We start from the raw sequence: 22,993 nt of genomic DNA, 5'->3' as shown, positions 1-22,993 counted from the left end.
AATTTCTGTAGCTATTTATAACACATCTGCTTACGGAACTGTATCTTGTATCTTGTACCTTGTATATTAGTGGAAGAAGGGCCCAACTCCAACTTGTATTAAGACCTGTACCGTTGCCATGGAAACATCATATATAATTTCGAATGTATGTAATATTGTATGTTCATGTATTGAAGGTTCCCTGAAGATGAAAACATTCTGTCTATAAAACTTTTCCAAATATTAAGTTTTTTCTTAATATCTCAAAAACAGTTTTGATGGAGTTGGGCCCTTCTTCCACTCAGGTATTCAATTGAAATTTACTTTCATTTTTAGTTTCTCGGCTGAACTCTCTCTCCCTGCCAGAAACATAATCCTAATATGTTGAAAATGACCTTCTTCAGACAGATGTTAAATACAAATGTATTAAGGTTTTTCACTCACAAACCAGTTTCGTTTTAGGATGACATTGATCTTTTGGATTGTTCCCTTACATCAGTGCAGAACTCATATGCTCCCATTTTAATGTTCATAATACATGTAAACGTAATGTATACACACAACTGAAGGAGCTGGAAGTGATCTCATTACCCTGAATGGTGAAGCTATATAGTCATGATATAGCATAGAGTATATGCATTCCTATAGATCAATATTCATGCTAGGCAGCCATAGACATAATGGTATAATTTAGATGATAATTGATAGGAAGCCAATTAAACCCAATAAAATATGCAAAACCCTACCATCCATGCATGAGGTTCTACTACTTGCGTAGTAAATCACCAGCCACACATTAGAGATAGTGCATTAATTCATGTACATTGAACTTACACTCATAGCATAAGTAGCCAGTACTTACAACTTAAGGCGCCGATAATAGCATAATGCTTGCAGAGGGTTCATTATATCCCAATATGATTTTATGTTTTTCATTACATTTTCATTTCCCCTTATTTTCAGTCAAATAAACTTCATACACAAGATGCTGGGGCAAAAGAGGGATTTTTGAAATTTGAATTACTATAATTATTATTACCTTATACAAACATCAGGCTATCATACACTGAAAACACTAAAGAGCTAGCATACTGTACTTGGTTCTAAAGTTTGGCGGATTTGTGATGTGTATATTCTTATGTATTTTATTGTTTCCATATTTTTGCCTTTATATAATAGAGGTAGGTAAATCCAGCAATAGTGACAGCTAACAGCTAATCATATAGAGTTCTAGATTGTTTAACTTATCACAGAGTGAGAAACAGAGGGAGAATATTAGGATCAGTCATCAATATGATTTAAAAACAAAAACAAAAACATAAGCTATTTTAGTGAGTACTTTTAACCTCAGCAAGTCAAGGTGACATAACCATCACTAAAATAATTCATCCAAAATCCCAAAGGGCTGACCAACTACTACTATACATGTACTCAAGATTGAACTTGTTAATTCCAGTAATGTAATATCAGTCCTTGAGCGCCATAGGAGCCATATTTGAGATTACATCTGTGTGATTATAACACTGAACTGACCAGTGTGATATATCCCATAAGCCTGTGCAATCAAGTCAAATCAAATCTTTGATGCGCTGAATATTACTGTAAACACTTGACCAGTCCACTGTACAGTGACAATCTGCACATTGATGATGCTGAATATTACTGTAAACACTTGACCAGTCCACTGTACAGTGACAATCTGCACATTGATGATGCTGTAGTCTGTTTCTTTGAATTACCAAAATGCTGCATTACCCTGGCAATATTTTTAAATAATTTTGTCAGCATTTTACGCACTATCAATTGCTATTGACCTTCGACCTACCTCCTCTATATTTGCTGTATCCCCTGGTCGCCTTCTTCTTGTTTGTTCCCCTCCTGATCTGCCCCCTGCATGTCGATATCGTGGATCATCATTTTTCGCTCTTGGAGAGATGTATCTTGGCATACTCTTGAAGAACCACGCACCTGATCTTTTCCACAGCTATATGGAAATGAGAAGATATCAAAATAGAATCAAAAATAAATAAATGCGATTGGGAAAAATAGAAAAATATTGTATTCTAGTTTCCGCAGTGTAAATTCCCCATTAAATTCCAGTAAACACATGCACCATAATGTGTTAGGATGTATGGTAAAATATGATTCAAATTCCAAATAGTTATTTACATGTGATAACTAGAACTTCAGGTAATCTATAGACTGATTAATAATATATTGGATGGATTTGATATACCTTGTAAGCAACCCTTATGAGAATAAACATATTGAGAACAGTTTTCTAAAGCTGACAGATTGACAGCCTCATCACCCACTTTACCCCATCCAAATATTGATTTTGGTATCAGAAGAAAGCTTATTATTTTTCTCATAACCCCTGTAAAATTTTAAACCTAAGCCTGATATATGTTTCATTTAGATGATGTGAACAAACAAAAAAAAAGATGAAAAAGTGGTAATCACCACTGGAAGTAAGAGGCATTCCTTCTAATACCCAAAACACTGAAACACTGTAACTCAAAATTTGGAAATCTCACCATCCACCTTTAAAGAATGAAATATTGAAAAATTGCTACTAATTTTTTTTATTCAGTCCTATAAACTAACCAAGATTCTCAGCATGCATATTATTGTATTTTATTGCACTATCTGTGAAACACTCCTAGTTTTTGTGAATATGAAAACTCACTAACCAGAAAAGATATCACCATTATTAGCCTACTACATTACATTTAAGACATCGACACCTGCCATATTTTCTAATAAATTATCAACAATATTCTTAAAAGAGAAATAAATCTTACACCAGTCATAATATTTAAAAGATGCCAATTTTTTTTTCTAGTATATTGGCCTATATTAAGTACATGGCCAGGTATTGCCATATTTATATCCATCTATGTTTATTAAACATTGTTTAATCATCTTAATATGGATCCTATGTGTATAACAGGAAATTTTCGAGGGGTTTTGATTTCACACTTTTTGCATTTTAACAGGCACCCGCTAATTTAAAAGCCAGAAAAAATATTTGAACCCATAGACTTAAATATGCTGCTGTTTCAAACCGCGAATTAGAGACACCACAAAACCATTTCGAGCAAATCAAGAAACATTTACTGCGGAAAAATAACCCTTTATAAAGTATATCCGGCAGAGTTCTGTGACCCAACCAATTTAATCAATATATTATTCCCTACAGAAACATAATTACACAAGCACATCACCAAATTGCTTGTGCTATTTTAGCACTCTACATATTAATAATTTAACCTAGAAAATATGAAATGGTTTCTGTATTATGGCTGGTAGGCCTAATTATGAAACATAATCAATGATGTACTTGATTTGCTAGATGACCCAATTTTTTTCTTGTTTTTTTGCTCCACTAGAATTGCCAATTTTCAGGAGAAAGAAATATGAATAACATTTAAATTTAATTTTGATTAACCTTTAGTTTAACCTTTAGTTAATTTTGTGTGCACATGTTGCAAGACCAGGGACATTATGCTTATGTTGTAAGACCATGGACATTATGCACATGATGTAAGACCATTCTACCCAGGATACTATGCATGAAGTATCACTGGAATTGAGAACAGAAAATAACTAAACGTAACTTCGGCGGTTTCTCAGAGAAGGCTGAAATCAAACAATCTTTCAGCAAAGACTGCGCATTTATTGGATTTTCATATGAGACATTGCAATAAGTGTGTTATGGGAACATTTATACAATAAAACATACACTAATAAACATGAACAAACAATCAAGAGATGTACACTATTTTACATCAGATGCTCAAGTAGAAAGTCTTGGTAATAACACATCTTTCAGTTCATCATGCCAATTTGTACAACTTGCATGGTTATCTTTATAATGATCACCAGATGCTGACAACCACACATATGCATACCCATGTATATACATTAACTGAAAATGGAGTTATCATCTGTTAACAGCAAATATTGCAAATAAAGACAACAAAACAAGTTCTTGTTGTCATCTGTAGGGTATCTTCAGTCAAAAGTACTATACATGGTAGCATAATTCTTATGCTATCATTAGTAGAAAGCACTAGCACCTGGTTAGTAGTACTGCACATAACAGCATTTGTTATCTTCAGTAGATAGCACTAAGCATGAGAGCATTTGTTATCTTATAAATAGTACTGTGCATTGTAGCATTTCTTATCTTAAGTTGATAGCACTGTGCATGGTAGCATTTGTTATCTTCAGTAGATAGCACTGTGCATGGTATCATTTGTTATCTTCAGTAGATAGCACTGTACATGGTAGCATTTGTTATCTTCAGCAGATAGCACTGTGCAAGTTATCAGTTGCTTATCTTCTGTGGATAGCACTATGCATGGTAGCATATAGATAACACTGAGCATGGTAGTATTTGCTATCTTCTGTAGATATCACTGTGCATGGTAGCATTTTTTATTTTTTATCTTGTATAGATAACACTGTGCATGGAAGCATTTGATAACTTTCAGTAGATAGCTCTGTGCATAGTAGCATTTGTTATCTTCTGTAGATAGCTCTGTGCATGGTAGTATTTGTTATCTACACCAGATAGCACTGTTCATAGGATCATTTATTATGTTTTTAGAAAGCAGTATGCACACACACCCCACACCCACATACTTTAAAACACACACAACCTGTCTGGGGTTCTCTTCCTTTTGCTCCCTTATACATCCATACAGATAAAAACTCAAAAATATCACAGATACAGTTCTCCTTGCCATAACAAAAATGCTGTGCTCATTGTCAAGTAGTTATTATTGGCCGCTGTTGTTTTTCTGTTGGTTAGAAAAAGCACATTTGCCTACAGGTGATTTGTTCTAATAATGACAAGCGAGTGACAAACTCCTACTCACAACAAACTACTTGACATTATAGATTAACCAAGGACGAGTTCCATTTCACATTTGTTGGCCCAGATTCACAGTAGCATTTTGACCAAAAATAACATCCTGTACAAAAAACAATATGGTTTTCGAAACAAGCATGCTACATATATGGCTGTTCTGGATTTTGTAAAAGACATAAGTGAGGCTATAGATAATGATATGTATACACTAGGTATTTTTATGGATCTATCGAAAGCCTTCGATACCATAGACCACGATATATTACTCAGCAAGCTGTATCACTATGGTTTTCGTGGGGATGTATCACACAATTGGTTTTCAAATTATCTCTCTAATAGGAAACAATATGTATCGTATAATAATGTTGTGTCATCTAATGAAAATGTAATTTGTGGTGTGCCCCAGGGTTCAATACTGGGGCCATTACTTTTCATAATTTATATGAATGATATTTGTTTTACATCCAAATTATTATCATTTATTTTATTTGCTGACTATTACACAACTGTATTTCATACTGATCGTGATGTAAATGTGCTTTATGATACAATGAACTGTGAGTTAAAAGAAGTATGCAATTGGTTCAAATGCAATAAATTATCACTCAATGCATCAAAAACAAACCTTATGCTTATAGGAACAGCATATCGAACAAAACACGCTCAAATAAATGCTGATATCCACTTAGATGGTTGTAAATTAACTTCGTGTTTCTACTGCAAAATTCTTAGGTATAACAATTGATGAGAATTTGACGTGGAAATCACAGATAAATGAAATTTATAAGGTGTGTTCGAGAAATATAGGTGTCTTAAATAAAGTTAAGCACTTCCTGCCAAAACAATCATTGTATCAATTGTACTGCTCCCTAATTTTGCCTTATATGACCTATGGAATATTGTTGTGGGGTAATGCCAGCAAAGAGTACCTTGTGAAAATTTTTAAACTTCAAAAAAGGGCTTTAAGAATCATCTCTAATAGCTCTTATCTATGCCATACAAAGCCTTTGTTTGAAAACTACAATACCTTAAATATTTTCGAATTGTACAACAAAGAACTGGGTATATTTATGTATAAGTATAAAACTGGTTTACTTCCTCAATCATTTGATAATTTATTTACAGAATTGGAAAGTATTCACAAATATGATACGAGAAACAAGACTGATTACAGACTCGAAATACACAAAATTAAATCTGTATTAACTTTGGGACGAAACTTTGGAACTCGTTCCCCATGATATTAAAGCGGCTCGAAATTTAAATTCTTTTAAAAGCGCTTGTCGTCTTTTCTCATGGAGAAAAATCTAAGCATATAATATATCTTTGTTGTAAATTATGTATCAGTATTTGGTACATGTATATAATTGGTTTAGGATTTGTTTGAACTATTTTTCTTATCACATCCGTAATTTTGACTTATTGATCAAATGATTTATTTTGGTGAGTTATTTTCCTACATTACCTTGCTTTTGTTGCTTGAGACATCTGTTTGTGTGTGTGTGTAAATGTATGTATCTGTATTTGAGTGTAATTCTTAATTTCTGTAATTCTAGTATTATATTACTTAGCCTAATATTTCTCTTAAGGTGGTGTAACGCCCAATTCAGGCTTTTGCCTTTTGTTACATCTCCGCCATCTTTTTTAAATTCTTTTTTGCCGTTTTGTTAAATTTACTTGCATGTATTTTGATATGATGGAAATAAATAAAATATGTATGTATGTATGTATTGTGAAAGATTAAACATAAGCGGGAGAAATACAATAATTAATATGTTAAGAATTGTGGCAAGTATCATTAAGTTGATCTTGTGTACTAGTGTGTAATGTTCCAGTGTACCATTTGTAAGCCTCTTCCTTGTGTTTTAAAAATTAAATGTGTGTGATCCATTTTTTCATATTATGTTTTCTATCTTACATTCAGGGCTACCTTAACTCCAAATTTGTCTTATATTACCCCAGCAGATATGATATGAGAAAGAAAACTGTGTATAACAATGCTCTATTCACTGTCATGGTGAATACTTCATTCCTCAGTTACTGGTTCACACTTGGTTTGCACACATGTTAGCAACCCACTGAATTTGCGTAGTGATCATTTTGATTGTGGTTCCAAACGCAGATAATGTACACAGAACATGAACCAGTTGACATGGCAACAATCAATTTTGATGAACATACTTCCAGTTGTTGTTACTACTTTTTACCATGTTTTTATTTCATATTCAAGAATATTTCATATTTCATGTTCAAGTATATATTGTATTTTCCTTATTATATTCTGTATGAATAGTCTTTAAGTTGTATTTAATTTGTATGTATGGCTCTTGCAGTGGCCCCAGGAAGATCAGTGTTTCCTTGATGGGATTACCCTGCTTAAAGAAAGTATAAATACATTTATTTACATCATCTAAACGAAACATATCTTGGGCATTACATTTTACTGTGGTAATGCAATAACTAGGAGCTTTCTTCTGATACCAAATCTTAATTTTAATGAGGAAAAATGGGGGATGAAGATGTTGATCTGCTCACACACCTTGTTTTTTGATGAAATTCTAAGTAATACATATTAAATTTACAGTTCAATGTAATTAGAGGTTAGTAACTACATACACTCTACTTTTGAGTGTGTTTGATAAAAATCAATGCAATGGCATGGTTAATTTGATGCATAGAATGGCACAAACCGAGGGACATGTGACATTAAGTCAAACTGTTCCAGTGCATTAGCTTATGCACTAGAACAGTCAGTATTGATCGTGGAACATAGTATAACAAACTGTATGCTGACAGTAACCTATTTTCATATGTGTGCAGTTTAACATCATGGCTAGTATTTCCTCAAATAAACAAAAATAAGAACAATAGCATCAAAGTAAAAAGTGCGGAAAATTCAAATAACCAATTCTCATGGAAATAATATCAAAATTACTAGATTTTGATATCTTTCAACAGCAGAGGATAAAAAGGAAATATTTTAATTGTCCATGTAATTCTGTACAATATGCTGTAACCTGTGGTAGAATTTCCACAATTTGCTTTTCCCGACCAAATTCTATACCATCTGCATTTTTTATGTTTTTTTGTTTTTTTTCACATAAATGACTTGGCCTTCTTCATCGCCAAGATTGTCTGTATCGAGTGCAAGTAGCAGTAACCTTTTCACAGGTTTGGCATCATCTTACTGTCCATGGGTTGCCATTAAGCAAATTGGCCTGTTTTAGCACGCTCGTCAACACCATGAAATCATGACAAATAATTGCTTTCTGAGCCGAAGTGGTTAAGTATTATTGGCAAGGATATCTTTTATATGTGACATTTACTTACAAACTACAAAATATTAATAAACATATTTGCAAAAGATAAAATACATTATTTATGTTTCTTTTGTAAGTCTTGGCAAAACTGTAAAAATAAACAAGGGTGAAAATCAAATCATCTGCCATAACAGACTAAAAAATGGATAACAAGTTGGCTTACTTTGCATTATTATACTTCTGAAATTAAAACTAGTGACACTTTTTGTACTATTGGACATTTCTAAAAAGTAGTTAAAATTCATCAAAACATGAATACTTGAATATTAATACAAGTACAAGAATAAATAATGCTTACTCCTTTTTATTTTTGTATACCTATGGACAAATGTCAACAATTAACAATATCTCACTGCTTTCTACACACAGACACCTAATTTTGTTTGAGACATATGGTGATGAAATATAACAATATAATTTTGACAACAGTCTGCTCTAAACAGACCATATGACAATTTGCAGCTCATAATTTACCAATTGTGGATTTGTGACACAACTCTCTAAAAGTGAAATATTGCCATTATTTGCTCTTTTTCATTTCATTACCCTCTTACACCTGCTTCTAGGTAAGAAGTACCGGAACACCTTGGCTGCCTTTTGATGCATATCCAATGTTGGATAAAGTCATGTTGTCAGCAAGTCTGCAAGACCCTTCAACATCAAGAGATGGAGCGGGGAAGGGTGGGATGCAAGGCAGGCTTGATACAGCATGAATTTGATTTGTTTTAATATATATTTTTACGATTGTAGGTTGGCCTTTGCATGCAGATAGCCATAAAAGTGCTTTGAAACTTGTGATGGAGCACATCAAAAGGGTGAAGGTCTTTGCAGTTAAGTGCTTTTCAACATATAGATTAAAATAGACAGATAAAATAAGGAAAATAAATAAGAATTGGTGATGCTTTTTCACTTATAAAATATGAATGCCTTGATCAATTTTAGCAAGTGAAGTGTCATTTTAAAGCTTACAAAATGCTTTGAAAGCAGAAATACTGAACTCAAAAGTGCCTTCATCTGCAAAGCTTCCCTTTTGATGTGCTGCACGATTTTCTTTAGTCAGTTTCAAGGACAAAATAATGTATTTCTGGCACATCTCCATCATCAATTCATATTCAATATCATCACGCAATTCAAGCACATTGTAAAATAATGCTGAATGATAATATCAAGCTCACTCTTGCTTGATCTCATAAAAGAAGTGGTAATAAAAGGAGAGCGTGGCCTAGCGGTTAAGGCATAGGACTGTGAACCCAAGGGTCAAGGGTTCGAATCCCAGGTCCGGCTCTTTGTGTCCTTGAGCAAGACACTTCACTCTAATTGCTTAGTGCTTCGGAGGGCACTTTAAGCTGTCGGTCCCGTGTACATGCATATTTTCTCACATTAATGTAGTGTGCACGTTAAAGAACGTCACAGGCTATTCGAAAAGAGCAGGGGATCATCCCGGTCATGTTGACTGTACTTCAAAATACACTCATCTACTCTAGGTTCCAGAAAAAAAAAAATAAGTACAGCTTGTCTGTACGCAGTGCGACAATACTCATACATATGAGGGAGGCACTTATAAGGAAGAAGAATTTGTCTTTTGAAATTCTATAGCTCTAGACTGAGCTAGACATGTTAAGAGAGAGGCCAAGCACAGAGCCTACATGTGTGGTTTGAGATGGCTTCTCTTGAGACCCATCTGTTCCCAAGTGGATATCTTTCTTTCTGTCTTTTATCCATTTGTTTGGTTTGTCTGTCTTTGAGATATTTTAAAATGTATTTTCATTGTAAAGCACTTATAAATATTCAATGGAATCATATTGCCAATAGTAAGGGAATTAATTAAGTACTGGACCTGCAAAAAAAGTGATGCATTGGTCCACGGGCTTTGGATATATGTAGGTACCACTTTCTTTGCACAGTATTTTCATGACAAACCTTAGGATTGTTTGGTTTCCTCATTCAGCAAAGTTGAGCAAGTATTACCAACATGGCATAACATTTTGAGGTACCCAAGCTAACTAACTAAACACATGTAGCATCATTACATAAGATCACCATGCTTTACTGAAGTTAATATAACCAAAGTAGCAGACAGTCTTTATTCAACCAAATCAAAATGATTACAAAGGACCACAATATAATCATTGTCAGTAGCTCATACAACATACACACTAAATGAAAACCAGAGAAAAATTGAATAAATTGAAAAAAATGTATGCTTCAAGAACAAGAAAAAACAACAAAGACTATGTTGCCATAGTGTGCTACATTACCTCTCTTGATTCACTGCATATTTTACAAAGTAATATTGGTTGCTTTGAGCTATTCATTGTATCCACTCCACATTTGGTACACACAGCCTGAAATATAGTGAAGAAAAGAACAACACAATTATGAAACATGCTTTCAAATATCTTATCTCCAGAATTGTTAATTGTTAAGGTAAACTAGAATTATGTGGTTCGTAATTAAGGTGGCCCCCACAACAAAGGTTGGTAAAATATAAAGAATACTATCTCAAGACCAAGTTTGATATAATATTGGATGGCTGAGCATGATACCATAACATATCGGATGAGTCGTAAAAATATCGGACGAGCCAACGCGAGTTCGATATTTGTATGACTTAATCCGATATGTTATGGTATCATGCGAAATAAGCCTTCCAATATTATCATTATTAGGCTTTCTTAACTCCTAATAACCCTGAAAACATAATAATGAAGTTGATCGGTGATTGCATTTAAGCTGGAGAGGGGATTGATGGAAATGTAGGCAAAATATGCAAATGAGCTCATTAATATTCATAAATTGTTTAGGTAAAAAATTCCAATTCCAAACCTTTTTCTCCCAGTTTATATATATAACAACGATACTAGGATAGTATTTTTAGCCATTTCAGGAACCATGACCCCTTCTTCGATCACTTAAAAAACAAAGATCCCGAAAATGTTACTTCTGCTTTAATTTTTGAAGCTTAATTTTTCACAACTATTCTTGAAAAATATTCCCCCGTCTGCAAAATACATCAATAATTTGTTGTGTTAGCCAAGCATCGGTACATAAATCTCTCCTGAGGAGGACGGTAATGTTTTCTTGCACTTAATATTTGGAACATGAATTTTCATTGGACTGATATCAAATGCACCTGCCAGTGCTCTATGTAAACATGGAGGGTCTGCTATTTTGTGATTATTCATATCTGAAATTCTGATATCATCATGCTTATTTGTGCTCATAAATCTGCCGGTTATTAGAAAATTCTAATTTATCAAGCACTCCTTTTGTCATCTATTTGACTGACATTTGCTCATTTTGCTTGATCAAAAATGCTCTGAAATAACATTAAGAATTTTAAGTTGAGGGTTTTGCCAAATGAAGAAGAAAATTGCTATTAATTTATTCATTTGATTGATCAAATCACACCTGTACAAACACATTTTTGTAAACTTTGAACATTTTGATAATTTTGGTGAACTTCTTGAAGTTGATAAACAACTTTAGTCTATCAAATCATTAAATTAATAGCAATTTTCTTCTTCATTTGGCAAAAAAACCTCAAGTTCAGTTAAATGTCTCAATGTTTTTTCAACGCATTTAAATTTGTGAAAGGAAGTTGACATGAAAATATAAAAACTGGCGGTAAATATTCACAAAAAGACCAATCACCTTTCTATGTGACTACACTGAGTAGAATACACTCAACATGCACATAATTTCACACTTTTCTCTCTTTCATCACCGTGACGACCTCAGACATGGCTGTTCTTTGCCACACAATACTAGGTGTTTAAAGCACTATATGTAAGATGCTGCTTTGGCTGAAGGCACATCAATTTTCTGGATTAAAAACTTGCAGGTGAAAATTTATTGCTCGGAAACGCGCCTTGAATTGAGCTTGTGTTGCTGCATCTATTGATCGTGACTTATAGAGATTGTGTCGTTTATTGAGAGATGCCGGCTTGGATGGGAATTTGTCAGTTTTGACAGTTTTATTTTTAGACTCTTACAAAACTAAAAGTGAAATCGTAAGTGGTGACCCCATTTTGAAATAGCTGACTGTAACAAATTAGGGTAACACCACTAATGTGTGTTGGAGTGGTAAAAGCATGCTCTGCTCTCTTTAAGCCTGGCTTTTTTCTGAAATATTAAATCTGAATCCAATCAGGAGCTGCACTACTTAAATGTTTGTAGTGCCTGAACCACAAGGGGAAACAAACTATCTTTAAAAAAACTTCTTACATCTAGTAAAATTGTCAAATATAATGGATTTCATCAAGGTTATAGCACTAAATATACTCTGATAATAACATTCATATATCATAACCATTCACCCACGTCTATTACTATATTACTTTGCTATTAATACTATTAATAAGCTTCACCATCCTTACTGTTTATAATTTGCATACACAATCAAATAAGGTGAAGTAGATATGTTTTTGGCAAATCATCTCAAAATTCACTTATTTTGTTAACAAAATGCATTACACTTTATAGCATATGCAAGGATCTTATTATACACCCACATATCTCACTCTAATAACATTTGATTTCCAAATGACATTGTAAAATACTAGGGTAAAATATCAACGCCTTGTTTTTATTCAGTACATACATGGTAATTATTAACATGTAGGAGACACTATGAGAACACCACATGTGTTGAAATCATTAGTGTTATTTTAACCTGAAAAGCCATTCACAAAAAATACAAAATAACCTTGTTTTATTCACCTCTAGGAAAGAAATATAGAACACAAAATTGATTATATCACATTGTAAATTCAATTCAATTAATACCATGAAACATTGTGGCTAAATGTTGGTGATCATTTTTGAGTTACAATATGCATATGACTTACTTTTAAAGTATGAAAATTTACTAGCCACTAAAATAATTTGATATCAATTTCATATTAACACTTTAGCTTACATCTGTTATTGTGCACTAGTAAGGCTCACTTCCGATGGACTAATGGCTTATTATGATCAAAATCTTGCAAATTTATAAACGTGTATGAAAATGAAAATATACTTAAGAAATAGAAACGTTAATTTTAATACAAAGTCTTGAGTATTTATTTTTTTAAGTTTCATTTCAGGTTTATTTTACAGTCATGGACACTTATTTTACTTGAAAGTAATCTACAATTACATCATCCATATGGCAATAAAAATATCACAATTTGATTCTCAATCCCAATTTTAACATATACCATAGGATAGCAAACTTGTTTCATATAAAGTTAGAACTAATTTAGCAATTTATGCGGAAGAAGGATTCACACATTCTTAGATTGCACTTTTCTTGTTTTAGGCAACATAAATAGAATCATGTTTTGGAAACCCAGGTCTAAGATTTACAGCACACTGTAGCTTATTAAATGGGTAAAAATACCAAAGCAAAAACAAATAATTGCTTTAGCTCCACAATGAGCTAATTTCCTTGACGGCATCACATATAAGGACAGAGTCACATGTTACAACCTGTTTGAAGCAAATGACAGATATGAAGTACCAAGTAAACCAAATTTATATTCAACAAGCATCAAAATGAGATTACACTCCCGATACAAATTAAATTTCCATTTTGAGGATTGCGTCAACTAACTCATCTGCATCATTTATCGTAGTTCTTTCATACTCTTTTCCTGATGTTGTGCATAAATGCAGGAAGTGGAGTTCTAATTTACTGATTGAAGCAAATCATGAAACATCAGCACCTAACTTGCTAAAAAGGTAAATGTTTAAGTGTGAGAGAATGCACTGAAAACTGTAATGTGTGTACACAGTAGCTACATGTTGTACCTACCTTTAAGCAATCATGACATGACAGAGGTGAAGCACCCAGCAAACCAAACTCGTCTCCACATAGTACACATTGAGATGCGCCATTACCGAGGGCATTCTTTTTCATGTTATCCAACTTGTCAACTAAACGGCTAGAGAGGGAAAAATCAAACAAAGTTACATAGTAGTAAGTATTTAATACACACAAGTCAATAGTTTGTTATTCAGCACAAACTGGTACAGGAGAAACATTTGGAAGAGAATAGCACTGTTGAAAGAAGTAGATGGAGAGAAGAACAGGCAAATATAAAAAAATTCAATTTGTGTCAGCATGCATTTACTAATTGTTGATCATTTACTTGTACTATTCATAAAGAACATAATTATGCATTTGCTGTCTACTGAAGATCACATAATTGTGTAAATGGCCAACTATTTATAAGGATGACACAATTGTACAATTTATTGCTATCTACTGAAGATAACATAAATAAGCAATCAACTGAAGATAACATAGATATGCAATCTACTGATGCATTTGAATGAAACACTCAAATTTTGCTATCTACTGAAGATCACATAAATGTACCATCCACTGATGATCCTGTTTATCAATACTGCAAATCACATTTTGCTATCTACTGAAGATTATGTTGCATCACTAGCAACTAAAATCACTTGCTGAGGATCCCTAATTTAAAGATCTAGTATAATTTTTCTATCTACTGAAGATAACTTATTGTGCTTTTTATTGGAGATAATTATAATTCTCCAATCATACCTAGCTCACATAATTTTTCTATTCTATGGAAAATTATAAAAATGTGACATCTACTGATTAAATTTGATAATTCTCATCTACTGAAGATGAAACTGAACATCGCAACTGTTCTCATTTCTGAAGATTGTATGATTAAGTTATCTACCTAATATCAACTTATTATATAGTATCAATTGGTAGGAAGATATTTGTTCAGTAAACTATATTAAAAATTATTGCAAAGGCATTTACATTCCAAATTTAATATTTCACTGCCATAACAAAGGCCTCAAACACTCTACAAGCTAAATATAGCCCAGGTACTAACTTGATGATCCAAGCTGGAGACTTAAAAGTTCCCTCAGTGATTGCTATTGATCTGTTCTTTATGCACAATTAAAAACATGTTTTCACCATGCAGTCTCTTGATGAATTACTACTACCGGTTTGTGAAGCATTAACAGGAACTATGTTCCATCTTGCAGTTCTCTACACTTTGTTCATGGTGAAATTGACAGGATGTGCACTGTGCAGCAACGTTAATTTGTGGATAGTATTGTCTCTTCATGTAGACCTATAATGCAGACATCAGCAGTATAATCTAATGGTTTGTATGCAAGAACTGTGGACAGCCATGTAACCACAACAAACTTGAAATAACCAAGTTTATTGTATTATAAAATGATTAACCCCTGGGAAATATATTTGCACCTGAAATATGACAACCCTCTTACATAGATCAAAAGATGAAAACAGGATATACCTGGAATATTACTGCAAATGGTATACAACTTGATGTAACGATCAAGAAAAATACACAACTTGGAATGAAAGTTATTTTGTTTCTTTATTCGTGTTATTTCTGTCATACATCTAAAGGACTGCAGCAACTGTTTTTACTTTACAATTTTAAGCCATGATGTGTGATTTGCTCCACAGCGACAACCTTAATTTTCTTAAATTTCTACTTTGTTAATGATTGTAATGTGAAAAACTAAGACTCACTTCATACCAGTAAAATTTAAGAGTTTTTATATTAAACCTGGGATCCTAGTTTTATTCACTGCGCTCACCGATCAAAATATAGTGATGGTTGAAATATTGTGTGCATGTGTGAATCATTGACGTATAAGCTGTACATCGTTATTGTCTTTAGTTATTTGTCTTATTTATGCACTCAATAATGATCAGCGAGCTAATGCACATTAACGATTAATTTAGGCGCTGGAATGAAATAGCAATTTTCTTTGTTCTACCTCATTTGTTCTGGTCTTTACCCTTGATTTGCTTTCTATCTCAAAGGAAATAGGTATATTGGGCACAACTCTTTCTATTGCAAGCCACAAGTATCACCACAAAATTACCACATATTATGGTGGGAATCATAATTCAATGATCATACCTGATGTGTATGTAAACAATAACAGTCGTGAATCAAATCACAGACAACTATATTTGGTGCACATTTCACTAGCTCTTCTCAGGAGCATAGGTATATAATAAAATCCATATGCATTCACCTAATATAATAATGCTACTGACCCTATATCTCAATTTCAATTCATAAGAAAACACACTGTATACTCAATACACAAATTAATTTAATAGAATCTTGTATTGATCAAAACTCAGAGCAATTTCTGATGTGAAGAGTTATTTTTTCTCACTCTTTTGATGTTTCAATTGACTTGATTGGCATTTTCTGCATTGTATATGTATTTGGAAGACCGTCACTCATGTGATTTGAACATTTTGTTATATTATGTACCATGTTGTTAACCAAAACAGGGGATATCAGATTTGTAAATTCACCAAATACAGAGGGGTGGTGTGTGTGTGTGTGGGGGGGTGGGGTGTGGTGGGGTGGGGTGGGGGTGTATTGGGGTGTTTGTATACCACCTGAGCCTGATTGAATGGGGTCACCTTTCTTTTTTCTTAAAATTTACAATGGAACTCATGTATTCAAATGTCTGCATTGCTGGGAGGCACATGTCCCTATGACGCTACAGCTACGTAACTGCTATAGGTTTTGTATTGAAGGCAATAAATAAAAAAATCAATGCTTACATTTTCATGTCGATTTTTTTTTCATTCAAAAGGAAAAACACAAACACATAAGAAAAACATGATTTGATTTCCAAATTTACGTTGCACTGTATTGTTCAAAGTTGGGAGGCTTTGCTCAAAAGGGTTATTATATCACAGACTGTTATGAATCTGCAATATTTTATTACCATTATGTTACAGCATACACTAACTACATTGAGACCTTAAAACCTTTCAGTCTCTTTGTCAAATGACAATTCAAAATTCCACAAATATTAAAATCTCAAAATCATACGTTTAGAACTGAAAATGGACATATTTAACATAAATACAAATCTACAACTATCAACTCACCATTACAATTTCCAATGTTCTCAGAAACTTAAGTTATTTTAAAACTAATAATCTACGCAATAACTAATTTCGTATTTCCATTTTCAAAATGTAAAGGTTATAAAATTCCAGATTTCAGGGAATAATTTGTAATGAAATAGTAGCCTCCATACCGACTTCATTGCACCTTCACCTGCCTATGTGTGCTATAAATAGCCATATTCTCTTCTTATAAGCCCTATGTGAATTTACCGCCTCTCTTGTAGATTTAGGCAATCAATGTACGAGATGCAGCTTTCAGGGCTATATGATGTTACATGCATGTTTAATAATAATGTACTCTGTGGCAATGAGGAGCTACATCTTGAGATTTCCTTTGGCTGGGATACGGTATGAGTAGAATCACCACATGGTGAGTTTGTTCTAGAGAAGAGTATGAGAGACTGGAGAGGGGTTTAACTGTCTAAGCTATCTACTAACATATGCTTTGAGAAAAACTAATAATATGTACATAATAAACATGGGTCCTATTGCTGTATTCATTTTTATATCGCAAAGCTTGCGTGTGACACCAACAACTGCCCCAAAACATGGAGACTTTCAAACAAAATCAGTGAATGGTTTTACATATGACACAAGATTAACTTCTCCCAATGATATAGTTATAATGAATAATAAATGTGTGTGGAATTATCAGCATACAACATGCAACAAATAAAATAAAACAAAGCAAATAATGCTTGGGAACCCCTGATATGAAATGACAAAATCTGGTTGTACTTAAACATAAACATGGGGCAAAGTAAATAAGGTGCAGTCATAGAAGGAAATAGAGAAAAGCAGTTGAGAATGAGAGCGAGAGAGACAGAAAGTGAGCGAGTGGGGAGGAGAAAACTACCACTTTTGGAAGAGGTGAGATTGTTTTGATTTTTTTACTAAGGGAACAAACATGTTTTTCTAATGAAAATTAAAAAATGCAGCATTTACATTTCAGTCAATTTTCATTCACACCAGATGATATGGATGAGTAATAAAAGCTATCTGGTTGTACTTTCATTGATTAATTATTTATGATTATTATTTACAGACCAGAAAATTGCCTAGTTGCCATCCCATTTGCCAAGCCATTGTATGGCATGGTATTGATTCAATTTAGCATGGACACTGGAGGAAGTAATTAACCTTCCACCGCCATTCTAAACAAGACATGATTCAATAATGAAAGGGTACTAATTGCCTCTTCAAAATAACAAGATACAAGTATCATGCTAATTGATGAACGAAATAGAACAATTAGCGTAGTGAGTTGCTATGTTGTGTTGATTAACCCACATCACAAATTGAAGCATTTTGGCACAAGAAAAGGTTCCAACTAATGTTATTGATAATTATATCCTTTTCATAAGCTCAACTTAACTGTTTCATTCTCTATAATATAATTCAAAAATTTAAATTGTATTCCCATCCTTTTAGCCTAAAGCCCAATTCATACTCAGATTTGCTGGAGCCAATTTTGTTGCTGCATCTGTGCATCATATTTGCCAAGGTATTACTTATTACATGATGCAGTTGATTTATAGTCGATATATTTAACACAAAATAAGTGATCTTGTTGTTTGTATTATGGTTCACACATCTTGTATAAAGGGTAATTCCCTTATTGCCTGTTAAGTGGATAACCACAAACATTTCTCAAAAATCTACTTGAGTTGAACAAAATTCAAAGTGGACAAATTTATCAAGCAGAGATGTAAAATTCTACCTTAATGGCTATCACAGCAACAAAGAAAAGTGCATTCATATAATTGGAGTTAGAATCAAGCCTAAAACAAATGTTTAATCTAGTTTTAATTATACATTTTTCTTCAGATTTTTTTGATGATGATTAATAGAATAGACAATCATTTCCAAATATTTCAACTGATGAAGTATAATATTAGCTGTGATAAATTGGATTGAATATGTTTGTCACCTATACATGTAAATGAATTTCTTAATTGCATAGTTGACCTTTAAAAGTTCAAAGTTGTAGAAAATCAATCCATACATTGATTGTAATTATACAGTTAGATGGTTCAATTATGCGACCTATATTTTGTTGCAAAGATGTTAAATTTCTTGATTTGTGGAAATGTTGCAATGCAATGCAAATCCTCATACCTGCAGGGTACACACATGTAGATACTGCTCATCAGTAACCCATTGCATCAAATCAGAAAACAGGTGTACAACAGCAACTTATAAAACATGCTACATTTACATGCATACACATATAACAAGCGCTAATTAAAATCATAAACATGACTTTAGATGAATTCCAAAGATCTTTGATGTTTTTCAGTAAAATTTTGTTGAAATGAAATGTTGTCAAAATTCAGTTGAATATTGTTCCAAATCAGTCTTTATTAGTGTTTGTTGTCATCATATCAGATCACTTGTGCATGTGTTGTACCTCAATGATATATACGCACATTTTATGAATCGGGGTAGGATATGAGACCTATCTAGCCAGTAATTAGCCAATGAAAACACAAGAAACTACTTAACAGTATGATGAAACTACTTATATTACAGCTTTTTTTTATTACTATCAGCAGTAGATAGCTTGCATATTGCTATCAGCAGTAGATAGCTTGCATATTGCTATCAGCAGTAGATAGCTTGCATATTGCTATCAGCAGTAGATAGCTTGCATATTGCTATCAGCAGTAGATAGCTTGCATATTGCTATCAGCAGTAGATAGCTTGCATATTGCTATCAGCAGTAGATAGCTTGCATATTGTTATCAGCAGTAGATAGCTTGCATATTGCTATCAGCAGTAGAAAGCTTGCATGTTGCTATCAGCAGTAGATAGCTTGCATATTGCTATTGAGCAGTAGATAGCTTGCATATTGTTATCAGCAGTAGATAGCTTGTATATTGCTATCAGCAGTAGAAAGCGTGCATGTTGCTATCAGCAGTAGATAGCTTGTATGTGGTTACCAGCAGTAGATAGCTTGCATATTGCTATCAGCAGTAGATAGCTTGTATATTGTTATCAGCAGTAGATAGCTTGCATATTGTTATCAGCAGTAGATAGCTTGCATATTGTTATCAGCAGTAGATAGCTTGCATATTGTTATCAGCAGTAGATTGCTTGCATATTGCTATCAGCAGTAGATAGCTTGCATATTGTTATCAGCAGTAGATATCTTGCATATTGCTATCAGCAGTAGATAGCTTGCATATTGTTATCAGCAGTAGATAGCTTGCATATTGTTATCAGCAGTAGATAGCTTGCATATTGTTATCAGCAGTAGATAGCCTGTATATTGCTATCAGCAGTAGATAGCTTGCATATTGCTATCAGCAGTAGAGAGGCTTCCATATTGCTATCGGGAGTGCTATCAACTGCAGATAGCTTGCATATTGCTACCAGCAGTAGATAGCTTGCATATTGCTATCAGCAGTAGATAGCTTGCATATTGCTATTAGCAGTAGATAGCCTGTATATTGCTATCAGCATTAGTTATAGCTTGTATATTGTTATCACCAGTAGATAGCTTGCATATTGCTATCAGCAGTAAATAGCTTGCATATTGCTAACAGCAGTAGAGAGGCTTTCATATTGCTATCGGGATTGCTATCAACTGCAGATAGCTTGCATATTGCTATCAGCAGTAGATAGCTTGCATATTGCTATCAGCAGTAGATAGCTTGCATATTGCTATCAGCAGTAGATAGCTTGTATTTTGCTATCAGCAGTAGATATCTTGCATAATTCTATCAGCAGTAGATATCTTGCATATTGCTCTCAGCAGTAGATAGCTTGCATAATGCTATCAGCAGTAGATAGCCTGTATATTGCTATCATCAGCAGTAGATACTTGAGGGGTCATTATATGCACATAAGAAAGTTGCATTGAGTTATTTTAGTAAATGTGCATTTATATCACTATAAAGATGTTAAGTCTGGGTGTAGTGGTTCTTGACATGTTTCCTGCAGCAACTCAGGCACCTGTATGAATAATCTCAGAAACCAGCGGAGTCAAACACTTGACAGGTGTGTGTATAATACTCTGTTATTGTGTTGCTATATCAAAATGTAACATAAAGCCCAGGCATAAAGTACCTATAGTTCATTGGCTTCTGCATGATCAATTCAATTCAATTCAATTCCCACAAATAAGGGAAATTTATTCAGAGGTGGTATATCTGTAAGGCACAGTCACTTTGCACGCTACAGACGCACCACCTTTGATTGCGGATACACGGACAATACGCTGACGATATTGTCTTGAGGAAGTCAAATGGACTACAGTGGGAACATAAGACTTTATGCACTCACATGATGAGCTATGATGCCTTTGAAACATTTATCATGTCTGTGTATGTGATCTCCAATGCTTCATTTTCAATATAGCTTAACTTTATTGAGGTCCGATTGAGTACATTTTGTGAAGTTTGAATTTTTAAAGTTTGTTGCTAACCTCTTTGTTAAAATGGTTAGTACACGTCATTGAAACATGGCTCCCATGAGCTCTCCATCACAAGTTGGTTAACGTTTGTTTGTATGTTGTGTCTTTGAGAGAACGTTGAGTAAGAGAGTGAGTGACAGTGCTAGAGTGAACATGATAAATGGTGAAACCACAGCCATATTATACATTACAGTTTCTCCAGCAGTGTCATTATAAAATTTCAGTAGAAACTTGACTCAAACTGGTCTGACTAAGCTGTTCAATATCATACAACATTTTCTTGCTTCTCTGCTTTCAACTATCGTTAATTTCTGTCGCTTGTGCGGATATGGTTACGTCAACATGCACCGCACTGTGATAAATTATTAATTCTGTTCCAGGGTGTCACAAATATATAGGAACCAAGGGACTTAAAGATGAACATGATGAGAATTTTGAAATCTGTTTTGGGAGTGTCAGCTGCCAAGATATGATGAGACAAAGGTGTTTCTAGCTGCAGTACGACGGCAACTTTCGCATACGACCGTTAAAAGGTCACATTTTACCGGTAAGGACTTTGGTGGACGACATTTGCCCCCCGAGGGTATGAGGAATGATATGTTTTCCCGCTGATTTTTAAACAACTTTTTGACAGTTCATTACAGAAAATAAAAATCATCAATCGACTGTTAATACGTAAAAATTACATTAATGTTGACTTTGTTTAACTTTTGATACCAAATTTACAAATCTGAAATGCCATCATCGCCGGAAGTCATTTTGATGTGTTCACTGCTTGGGTCACGGTAAGTAATGTTCTCGCCATGTTTACATTATTCAAGAGGTGTGAATTTGCCGTATAAAACAAAATAACAGTTAGAGAATAATAAAACATAAAACTATAATATGTTAATTTTATGTTGAGGTGAAATTTGTGAGCGGCGGACTCTTTTATTTGCAATAAATTGGAATTATAATCGAGGCTCCATGCGGACCTTCGTCGACATCGGTCAACGTAAAGGTTGCCGAATTCTGCGCCGTGTATGCACAGCGTACACTGAACTCCCCGACTGAACTACTCCCGGCGTACTATAAAAAATCGAGAAAAATCGGTAGAACAGTGCTGATTTTGTGCAAATTAAACACATGTTCATTTCCATGTGTTAAATAGCGTCGGTGTTTTTGTTTATCAGTGTAAACTCGATAATACAAGCTCTGATAATACAAAAAACCTGATAAGACAAGCTTGATTTTCAGGTCCCTGGCACTGAATCCCTATGTAATATGTGATGGATAAGACAAAATCCTGATAATACAACCTAAATTTTGTGGCCCCACAAATTTCGTACTAAAGAGTTTCCACTGTGGTGTATTGTTAATTGAAATTAAATTTTTTTATAAAGTTTTGTCATGCATTTTTATTGCATGTCAATTTGTCATGATAAATTGACAACAAACAA

The 22,993-nt window shown here is 33.7% G+C and overlaps 1 protein-coding gene across 1 annotated transcript in view; it reads right to left on the bottom strand.

The window, feature by feature from the left end:
• Positions 1 to 22,993, bottom strand: part of LOC140150530 (rabphilin-3A-like) — a 128,866-nt gene that overhangs the window by 81,661 nt on the left and 24,212 nt on the right. The window contains exons 4-6 of the mRNA XM_072172563.1: positions 13,979 to 14,108; positions 10,437 to 10,523; positions 1,801 to 1,963 (exon numbers count right to left, since the gene is read on the bottom strand). Of these exons, the coding sequence (XP_072028664.1) occupies positions 1,801 to 1,963; positions 10,437 to 10,523; positions 13,979 to 14,108 (380 nt within the window). The remainder of the gene's footprint in view (positions 1 to 1,800; positions 1,964 to 10,436; positions 10,524 to 13,978; positions 14,109 to 22,993) is intronic.

The sequence above is a fragment of the Amphiura filiformis genome, chromosome 1, assembly GCF_039555335.1.
Source record: "Amphiura filiformis chromosome 1, Afil_fr2py, whole genome shotgun sequence".
Classification (NCBI taxonomy): Eukaryota; Metazoa; Echinodermata; class Ophiuroidea; order Amphilepidida; family Amphiuridae; genus Amphiura; species Amphiura filiformis.
The sequence above is the reverse complement of the archived record's forward strand: the minus strand, read 5'-3'. Positions and strand labels throughout refer to the sequence as shown.